The sequence below is a fragment of the Miniopterus natalensis genome, chromosome X (genome assembly GCF_054644295.1).
Source record: "Miniopterus natalensis isolate mMinNat1 chromosome X, mMinNat1.hap1, whole genome shotgun sequence".
Lineage (NCBI taxonomy): Eukaryota > Metazoa > Chordata > Mammalia > Chiroptera > Miniopteridae > Miniopterus > Miniopterus natalensis.
The window spans coordinates 92,099,542-92,110,931 of NC_142103.1; the positions used below are offsets into that span (position 1 = coordinate 92,099,542).

At 39.1% G+C, this 11,390-nt stretch overlaps 1 protein-coding gene across 1 annotated transcript; it reads right to left on the reverse strand.

The window, feature by feature from the left end:
- Positions 1-379: 379 nt before the first annotated feature.
- On the reverse strand, positions 380-1,414 carry LOC107534257 (melanoma-associated antigen B18-like). Its single transcript, XM_016209281.2, has one exon. It carries the CDS (start codon positions 1,412-1,414, stop codon positions 380-382), a length of 1,035 nt encoding a protein of 344 aa, XP_016064767.2.
- Between the last annotated feature and the right edge of the window lie 9,976 nt (positions 1,415-11,390).

Here is an 11,390-nt window from a genome sequence, read left to right on the forward strand (position 1 = left end):
GAAAGAAAGAAAGAAAGAAAGAAAGAAAGAAAGAAAGAAAGAAAGAAAGAAAGAAAGAAAGAAAGACAACTCTATAGTCTCTATAGTTTACCCCTCTGAACAAGAATACTGTGTTCCCTCCAGACCCACCCTGGCCAGCCACTACTTAGAATGTTGACTGCTCTTTTCTTCCACAAAGAAAACAATTTGCTTCAGTCGTCAACATTTGAAATGTAACCTAAAAGAAAGAAAAAGAAAAAAAGGTAAAATTCCAAGTTACCAACATACAATAGGAACACAAAGATGATATACACTTTCCAGTCCCATTCTGGCTCTCCAGTATTAGGATGTTGACACACCTATTCAAGCAGAAACTGAAGAGCTTGCCTCAGACCAGGTTTCACTTAGTGTGGGAGGAGCTGCTGGCCATGGCCCTAGAGTGTGCACTCACAGCAATACGAGCCCTGGCTTCAGCTCTGGCTTGGGCTCTCTCTTCCTCATCTCGCAAAGCTTCATCATACCAGACTGGGAAGGCACTGGGGACGGTATCATAGATCTTGGCTAAGAACTCCAGGACTTTCATCTTGCTGGTCTCGGCGATGGCTCTTGAGCCCCACAGGAACTCATAGCTTGGAGGATCACTATTGAGCACTTGGCGGTACTCCAGGTACTGTAGCTGCACCAAATCTTCAGTGATGACCTTCTTGGGCTCCCCGTAGATTAAGTGCTTCTTATCAGCATAGACACCCATCAAATTCAGCACTTCCCAGATAGCTTCCTCAGGGGCGCAATTGCCTTTCATGAAGATCACACCCAGAACAATCATCAGGAGGCCGGTCTTGGGCAGGTTCTCTTCATTCATCATTCCATCTAAGGTAAGGTCTAGCTTACTGACAAGGGCATAGCAGTGCCTGACGGGATCCACTTCTTTCAAATCAATACCAAAGGCCAGCTCCATGTGCTCAGAGGCTCTTCTGAGAATCTCATTGAAATGAAGCTTGTACTTTTTGATAACAAACTTCAGCATATCTGCCTTTGTAATTGGCTCTTTACTTTGATACTTCTTCAGCAGGAACTGCACCAGCAAAACCACCTTCTTGTTTAAAGGATCTCTGCGAAAGCCCTCTAAGGCCGTTGAGGATTCTGGGCTTCCCTCATCTTGCTTGTTGGCACCTTCATTTGAATCGGTGCATGCAACAGCTGCAGTAGTATCATCGGTGCTAGATGGGATTTCCTGAGGCTCCTGAGGAGTGCTTGGTGTCTCAGCAGCAGGCACATTCTCAGGGCTGCCTTCAGGGAGAGGATGAAGGAAGGAGGGCTCTCCTTCCTCTGCTGCAATAGCCTGAGCACCCTCCAGACCCTGGATCTGGGTCTTAACACGGGCCAGTCGGCGTTTCTCACGGGCACGGAGCTTACTCTTCTGACCTCGAGGCATGATGACTCTGGTCACAGACAGCAAGTAGGAATTCAAGCAATTAGGCTGATGAGCAGGTCACCCTAGAAGACAGAAGAAGAGATCATGTGCACAGTCCCGGTAGGGAGATTCTTCCTTGGCTCCAAGAAAAGCTACCTCTGCTTGTTCCCTTAAGGGTACTGTTTTAGGAAGCCACAAGAGAGGGGCAGGAGGGACTCTGGGGACCTCCTCTGTTCTGTGGGAACCTGTCACCTCCAATCTAACTCAGGATACTAAACTTCACTCCTGATCGGTCCTTTGACTCTTCCTTCTGCTGACTTGTGGCTGCTGCCTCTTCTGACCAAGGCTTCTCATGCCACCAATTCCTTAAGTGGAAGTGAGGGGGTAGTAGGTCTAACAGTCATGCTTGAGCCATTTGAAGTGGACACGCAGTGAGGGTGATGTCAGAGTAAGGCGAGCTCTGTGGGCTGTGGAGTCGCCTCAGTTCTGGGAGGAGTGTGTCTCTTCAGTTTTAACAAATGTTACACACCTAGATACCTGTCCAAACTTGGGACTCCACTCTTTGCTGACACAAAGCTACACCTCTCAGACAAAAGCCACAAGATCCAGAGTTCGTAAGGCAGGAGTCAGGGAGAGCACTTCCGGCCATGCCCACCCGGATTTCCTGCAATAACCGCAGGGGTAGGGTTCTGGCGGTGGCACTGCCACTCTGTTCTGGGGGCAGAGGAATCATGCAGAACGCACACAGGGGTCTTTCCCGATTCCTGAAAGGACTTGGGACTTTTCTCTGTGGGGACCTGAGTGAGCTGGCCTCAGACCAAGGTGCTCATTTCTCTCTGAACCTCCAATAGGAAGTAAGCTGGAACCTGAGCTTAGCAGCCATGCTGAGAACATCCCAAGACTGACAGTAGGTGGGCTCTTTGTGGCCCCTTATTTTGAGGTGGGTTCTCCCCGCAGTCCTCACTTAGTGTCTTCCTTGATGCCTTGTATGTGCTGGGCTACCACTCATCTGCTGATGCAGGCCAAACTCATCAGGTAAGGCACAAATGTGTCAATAATTTAAGGATAATTGACATCTGTACAATATTATGCTCACCATGAATAAACATAGTATATTGCTTTATTAGAGACTCCTTTTACTTAAGTCCATCCGAAATATTTTTATATTTGCTTCCATAAAGATCATGTACAGTTTTGTTAGTTCTCTTTTTATGTATATTTTGGATATTGCTGTTTTGAATTATATCTTTTCCATTACACGTTCTAATTAGCTACTTATTTTGTGTGGCAAGACTCCTGATTTTGCTATAGTCATCTTCTACACCAGCTTCCTGAAGTTTCTTATTCATTTGAATATTTGGCAGCCAATTTCTTTGAAATTTTTAATTAGAGGATCATGTTATCTCTTTCTTTTCATTATTCATAACTTTTGTTTTGTATCCCTGTGCATGGCTGGACACTGGCTATGCAATCCAGTCCAGGTTTGAACAGTAGAATTGGTACCATAAATCCGTGTCCTGTTGTGGACTTTTTTGGAAATGTGTCTAACATTTTATACATACATATGCTTGTTGATTTTAAAATACAGAAATTCTATTCTAAAGTAAGTTTGCTAAAAGGTATTACCATCAATTGGAGTTGAATTTTTATCAAAGTTTTTTTCTTTATTTCCACATATAATCAAATGCTTTTTCTTCCCTATCAGTTAACATAATGAATTCCCATTCTCTTTGTTGGCAAAACCACTTTAGAGGTGACACTGCAATTTCATTAGGAGATACATAATGTTGGTTGTTTTCTTTGTGGTGATGTTGGACATTCAGGATCACCACTGTCATCGAATAATTTGTTAGGGACTGCTGAATTATAACTCTGATTCCATCATTCCTTCTGAGATTATTAGCTGAAATATATCTATAGGTAGACCTTGTGTTATCCTTCATTTTGTTTTCTTTCTAATTAAATTTATTGGGGTCACATTGGTTAATAAAATGATATAGGTTTCAAGCGTAAAATTCTGATACAGCATCTGTATATTGCATTGTGTGCCCATGGCCCAAAGTCAAATCTCCTTCCATCACCATATATTTGACCCCCCCTTTACCCTATACTATCCCCACCCCTTCTCTTTGGTATCTGTGTCTATGTTTTGTTTGCTGGTTTTTCTTGTTTGTTCATTTGTTGTTTTCAGTTTTATATCCCATATAGGAGTGAAATCATATGGGTCTTGATTTTTTCTGTCTGACTTATTTTGCTTAGCACGATATTCTCAAGATTGATCCATGTCACAAATGGCAGTATTTCATCCTTTCTTATGGGTGAGTAGTATTCCATTGTGTATATGTACCACATCTTCTTTATCCAATCATCTATCGAAGGACACTTTGGGTGTTTCCATTTCTTGGCCACCCGAATAATGTTGCAGTGAACATAAGGGTGCATGTATCTTTGTGAATAAATGTTTTCAAATTGTGTGGGTAGACGCCTAGAAGAGGGATTGCTGGGTGATATGGTAACACTATTCTTAATTTTTGAGGAACCTCCTTACTGTTTTCCATAGTGGCTGTAACACTTTGCATTCCCACCAACAGTGAATGAGGGTTCCCTTTTCTTCACAACCTCTCCAACACTTATTACTTCTCTTGCTGATAATAGCCATTCTAACATGTGTGAGGTGGTAACTCTTAGTTTTGGTTAACATTTCTCTAGTAGCTTGTGAAGTTGAGCATCTTTTCATATATCTGTTGGCCATTTGTATGTCTTCTTGGGAAAAGTGTCTGTTCAGGTCCTCTGCCCATTTTAATTGGATTATTTGTTTGATGTTGAGTTGGATAAGTTCTTTATATATATAGGATATTAACCCCTTGTCGGAGCTGTTGTTTGCAAATATCTTTTCTCATTCATTTGTCTTACTTTTTTTTTATTGGTGGTTTCGTTCGCTGTTCAGAAGCCTTTTAGTTTTACATGGTTCCATTCATTATACTACAAAGCAAGAATAATCAAAACAGCATGGTGTTGGCAGAAAAATAGACACATAGACCAATGGAACAGAGTTGAGAGCCCAGAAATAAACCCACATGTATATGGGCAAATAATTTTTGACAAAAGAACCAAAAAAATACAATGGAGAAAAGAAAGCCTCTTCAATAAACGGTGCTTGGAAAATTGGAAAACCACATGAAAAAGAACAAAACTAGACTGTTTGTACCCATATATAAAAATTAACTCAAAATGGATCAACGACCTAAATATAAGACTTGAAACAAATTACATAGAACAAAACATAGGTACTAAACTTATGAATCTTGGTCATTTTGTCTTCTTGAAGTGAGCCTTACAATTGCTCCATTTTATTGCCTAAAGAGATATAGATAGATGAAGAAATCTAAGTTTCTTTTTGTCAAATCAATATCAGAAAACTCTTTCACTCAAAATTGTATTGTATTATTTTATATTTTTTGTGTTAGTCAAGAGGTAGATTTTATTCTGAAGGAAATGAGGAACATTGAAAATAAGACATTGAAACTCTAAATAAAAATTGTATGAACCACAGAAATATAAAGAATCATAAGAAAATACTATTAGCAATAACATGCCAACAAACTGGACAACCTCAGTGAAATGGACATACAGTATTTCTAGAAATACACAATCTCCCAAAATTCAGTCAAGAAGAATCAGAGAACCTGAATAGGCTGATAACAACTAATGAAATTGAAGCAGTAATCAAAAAATTCCCAGAAAACAAAAGTCCAGGACTGGATGAATTTACAGAGGAGCTTTACCAAACATTCAAAGAAGAATTAACATCTATTCTTCTCAAACTATTCCAGAAAATTCAAGAGGAAGGAAGACTCTCAAGCTCTTTTTATGAGGCCAGTATTATCCTAATTCAAAAACCAGATAAAGGCACTACAAAGAAAGAAAATTACAGGCCAGTATCCCTGATGAACATAGATACTAAAATCCTCAACAAAATATTAGCAAGTTGGATCCATCAATACATTAAAAAGATCATATGATCATATCAATAGATGCAAAAAAAGTATTCGAGAAAATCCAGTATCCATTTTTGATAAAAACTCTCAGGAAACTGGGAATAGAAGGAATAGCCAATCAATGACTCTCATCATTGATGTTTCTATTCCTCTCTCTCCTTCTCCTTTCTCCTCTCTCTGAAATCAATAAAAAATATATTAAATGAAATAATATAAAGGACAAAGTAAATTTTTAAAAAATTATTTTCTCTGGTGCAAGCCAATGTAAGGCGCTACCTTTGACTGGCCCTGGGCAACCTATTTGGAGTGACAAAGCAATCCATAGTTTGTGGCTGCCTCTGCTGGGCCTGGGTGTGGGTAGGCAGGACCAAACTATGCACCAAAGTCAGCTTTACCAGCGCCGGGCCAGGAGGCAGGTCAGCAAAAGTCCCAAGGCACCCAGAGATCCACCTCTGCCTGCCTTTGCCTGCTGGCTGCCTGCTGGGTCAGTCACTAAAGGATCCTCTGGTCATACTTGAATTGCATAAGGTTCATTCTCAGCGAGTCACCAGGTATGGGCGAGTGGTGTTCACCAGATTGATACAGGTTCAAACTCAGTGCCAGAGTTGGGACTGAGGCCACTCAGCAAATGTCCCAGAGTATATCAAGTCTAGTTGCCCCCTGTCAGCTGCTTGCAGACATTTGTGGTGGGGCAGGGTACCATCAGGGTGAGGCCAACAGAGTTTATTAGTCCAAACTGACCAAAATTTTGCCACATGAAAGGGAAGCTCTGCACTATTTGGTCATGCAAGGGAAAAATGGCCCCTGTCCTAGCTCCACACAACTCAGTTTGTCCGAGATTCTTCCAGAAGCCTGAGCTCAACACAAAGGAGCTGCTCGGAGTCGGGAAGCTGGGTCTGATGGATTTACTGTGAAGGGGATTTCCAGTCATGTTGTGGGAAAGTGTGGGGAGTGGCACCCACCCTAGAGCCATACAACTCAGTCTGTTTGGGAATCTGCTCAGACCTCAGCAGGGTGGTGCCACCAGGAATCAAGAACTCTACACCCTGGCCCATGCAGCTGACTCCTCAGCAGGGCATGAGATTTGCAGTGTGGGGAGACAGGGAGTCCAGAGAGTGGGGCTATTGCATTTCTTGATGCTGATGCACTAAGGAGGGGAATGCTCCATCTGAGAAAGATGGTGTCTTTAAGGGGGAGAGAGAGAGAAACACCAATGTGAGAAAGATCAATTGGTTGCCTCCCGCATGCACCCCAACTGGGGATTGAACCCACAACTTGGGTATATGCCCTGACTGAGAATCAAACCCCCGAATGCCTGGTGTACTGGACAATGCTCCAACCAACTGAACCACACCAGCCAAGGATGAGGTGCATTTTTATACAATAGTAATGAACTATCAGAAATGGAAACTAAGAAAACAATCCCATTTACAAGTGCATAAAAAAATACTTTGGAATAAATTTAACCAAGGAGGTTAAAGCCCTGTATTCAGAAAATTGTAAGACACTGAAGAAAGAAACCGAAGAAGATACAAATAAGTGGAAGCATATACCGTGTTCATGGATAGGAAGAAATAACATCATTAAAATGTCCATACTACACAAAGCAATCTATAGATTCAATGCAATCCCTATCAAGATACCAATGGCATATTTCACAGAACTAGAACAAATATTTCAAAAATTTATATGGAATCACAGAAGACTTCAAATAGCCACAGCAATCTTGAGAAAGAAAAACAAAGTTGGAGGAATCCCGCTACCTGATATCAAACTATACTACAAGGCCATAGGAATTAAAATAGAAAGGTACTGGCATAAAAATTGACATATAGATCTACAGAACAGAATAGAGAGCACAGAAATCTATCCATATCTTTATGGTCAATTATATTTGACAAGGGGGGCAAGAACACACAATGGGGTAAAGATAGTCTACGCAATAAATGGTGATGGGAAAATTGGGCAGACACGTACAAAGAATGAAATTACACCACCTTCTTATACTGTACACAAGAATAAACTTAAAATGGATTAAAGGCTTAAATGTAAGAGTAAAAACCATAAAAATCTTAGAAGAAAACACAGACAGTAAAATATTAGACATTTCTCATAGCAATATTTTTCTTGATATATCTCCTCAGGCAAAGGAAACAAAAGAAAAAATAAACAAATGGGGTTACATCAAAGTAAAAATTTTTTTGCACAGCAAAGGAAACCATCAACAGAATTAAAATGACCACTGAATAAAAGAACATATTCACCAGTGATGCATCTGATAAAGGATTAATATCCAAAACTTATAGAGAACTTATACAACTCAACACCAAAAATAAATAAATAGATAAATAAATAAATAAACAAATAAATAAATAAATAATAAAGCAATCCAATCACAAAATAAGCAAAGGACCTGAATAAACGCTTCTCCAAAGAGGAGCTACAGATGGCCAATACACATATGAAAAGATGCTCAGTGTCACTAATCATCAGAGAGATGCAAATTAAAACCACAATGAGATATCACCTCACACCTGTCACAGTGGCTCCATCAACAAATCAACAAACCAGTGTTGGTGAGGTTGTAGAGCAAAGGGAACCTTCTTGCAATGCTGGGAATGCAGACTGGTGCAGCCACTATGGAAAGCAGTATGGAGCTACCTCAAAAGATTAAAAATGGAGCTGCCTAATGACCCAGCAATTCCACTTCTGGGAATATATCCTAAGAATCTCAAAACACTGATTCAAAAGAATATATGCACCTCTATGTTCATTGCAGCGTTATTTAAAATAACCAAGGCTTGAAAGCAACCCAAGTGCCCATCAGTAGATGGGTGGATAAAAAGCTGTGGGAGTCCAACCGGGTGTGGCTCAGCGGTTGAGCCTTGGCTTATGATCCAGGAGGTGGTGGTTCGATTCCTGGTCAGGGCACAGGCCTGGGTTGTGGGCTTGATCTCCATTCGGGGGCATGCAGGAGGTAGCTGATCAATGGCTCTTTCATCATTGATGTTTCTGTCTCTCTCCCTCTCCCTTCCTCTCTCTGAAATCAATAAAGATACCAAAAAAAAAAAAAAAAAAAAATCTGCGCGACATTTACACAATGGAATACTACTTGGCTGTAAAAAAAGAAGGAAATCTTACCTTTTGCTACAGCATGGATAGACCTCGAGAATATTATGCTAAGGGAAATAAGCCAGTCTCAGAAAGACAAATACCAAATGATTTCACTTATATGTGGAATCTAATAAACAAAATAAACAATTAAATAGAAGCAGACTCATAGATACAGAAAATAGACTGACAACTGTTAGAGGGGAGGGGGTTCAGGAGGCTGGCTGAAAAGGTGAAGGGATTCAGCATAAAATAAAAACACTCACAGACACAAGCAACAGTATGGTGATTACCAGAGGGAAAGGGGGGTGGGGGGAGGTAGAAGAGTGTAAAGGGGGGATAAATGGTGATGGAAGGAGGCTCGACTCTGGGTGGTGAACACACAATACAATATACAGATGATGTATCATAGAATTGTACACCTGAAACCTATATAATTTTATTAACCAATGTCCCCCCATATATTCAATAACTATAAAATAATTTATTTTCTCAGAATGAATCAACAAGCCTTGAAGTAATTAACTTCTTCATTACTTTTCCAGCATTTAAGAAACTCTCTTGAGAATTAATTAATTTCCAGTTTCATTGCATCTACATTTAATGTTGTGATAACTACTGAGGCATGTGTGCATTTATTGTCATTTTAAGGAATTTATCCATAATGGACGTTGGGCTCTTAAATTAAAATTAGTATTTCCCATTAAACTTTAGCTTTAATCTGGGTCTTGAGTTTTATTTAAGCAACTGGATAGTTTTTTAAATCAGTTTTTATAATTTGACATTTTTAAAGGTGCAGAGGAATCTAACTGAACAGTAAGAAATTTTTGAGATACTCGTGGCAGTGAGGTAAAGGATATATAGATAATAAAATACATGAAGAGCATATGATACAGAGACAATATTTATAAATCTCAAAACTGGCTTTAACCAACCACTGCTTTTTATACTTCTATGCCAAACCATTTACTATGTAAAGGAAACTGGTTTTTGTTTCCTTTTGCTGGTTCTTAGACTGATGACTGGATAAATAACCCAAAGACAAATACTAAAAATGGTTGTGTAGCGATGACCAAGCTACAGGTGAATCAGACACATCAACTTCAAGCAAAAACATCATGGAGAAATAAAAAGAGAACAAAGCCAAATAAAACAAATCAGCATACATATTTTATGAAACACAACCCTGGTGCAAACATATAAATCATAATAGCAATCTGTTCACTGACAAGGTCTATTTTGGACCATTTGGACCACTGAGTACAATAAACTTGCACTCAAGCATATCCATAATAGTGATGCTAGAATAGAAATTTAGAAAAAGTTTTCCATATAAAATGTTTCCTTGCTTTTGTAGAGAGGAAACTCATTTTTATTTAGTTGAAGACTATACAATAGATTTACTATTGAAACATTGAAAGGCTAGGATTCTGTAAAGAGAAAAAATTGACATGGCTGAAAATGCCTCTAAACAAAGAAGAGAAAAAAAGTATAACATTACATTCGTGTTTTCGGCCACATTATTTGATCATCTCAATGCTGAGGAGTATGAGTATATATTACTCTTTTCCCCATCTCACGGATGAGCAAGGAAACCGAGACACAGTGAAGTTAAGTGATTTGCTTGATAGAGCATACATTTCAGAGAATAGTGGTAAAAATCTGAATATTTTACGAGTCTTTCCTCCTAGTCTCAGGAACCAAATTGCTCCAAATTAAAAAAGAGAGGTTTTCTAGCAGAATTGTCTTCTCAGTGACACTTTATTTAAAATGCTGTAAAAACAGAAAGTAGTAAAAAAAAAAAAAAAAAAAAAGGTAGAGAAATGCAGTGAACAGTAAGAGTAGTAAAACTTCTGGAGATAGCTAAGTCAGCAGGAAAGAGTATAATAACTGAGACAACATGAGATGAAGGTGAGGAGAATGCCAGAAGGTTCCTAGGTGGGTCTTCTGTCCTGTGCTTCTTGAACTGTTGACCATTCTCTGTGCACACCTGGCTAGGGGTCTAGATAATGCTTTCATGCACCTGGTAACTTATAATAGACATTTAAAAATATTTAGTGAATGTTAGAATGAACATATCATTGATGGTATAAGATAATTAAAATTCATGTGCATTTTAATATAAAGGCTTAGTAAATTTGCAAAATAATTTTATAGAGCATATTATTTTCAAGTAATTTCATGCTGTTTGAAGTCTCAGTTTAACAGTTCTAGCAATGAATCTAGTATATCTTGCCTGAGTAGATTCTGAGCCAGTTTTTGCTTTGGAAGCGCTTAAAAATACCCGTGTAGTTCTTTGAATAGTTTATTAAATCAGTTAGCTATTGTCACAATTGTGTTCACTAAAAAAAGCCTAAATTCAATGTATCCAGCAAGTATTTATTTCTCTTTCATGCTTCTGCGGGTTGGCTGATGTTTTATGATTGTAGAGGAGTTTGTTTGGGCTTGGCTCCAAGCTCAAGCTAGGATTCAACTCTGCTGTATTCTCTTTGCACCAGGAGCTACCTGTCGCCTTTTCTCATAGCAGTGGAATGATATGCATGAGAACAAGCCCAAGCCCACAATCACACAAGCACATTTCAAGTCTCAGTTTATGTCATGTCCCCTAACATTCCATTGGCAAAAGTGTCATATGACCAAATCCAACATCAGCAGATTATAAACATATGCTCTTCCCATCTAGGTGGGGGCAGTGGAGGTTGGAAGTGAATATTTATTCAACAATAATCTAATCCACCATCCCTATTTTAATCAAAATACAAGCTGCTTTTGAATTTTTATTTTGGATTCCCTAGAACATAAACTATTTTATACTTCTTGTTACACTAAGAAAATAGTAGCTAAAAGTGTCTTAAGGTCAGCAGATCTTTAAGACTTCTTTGTTCATA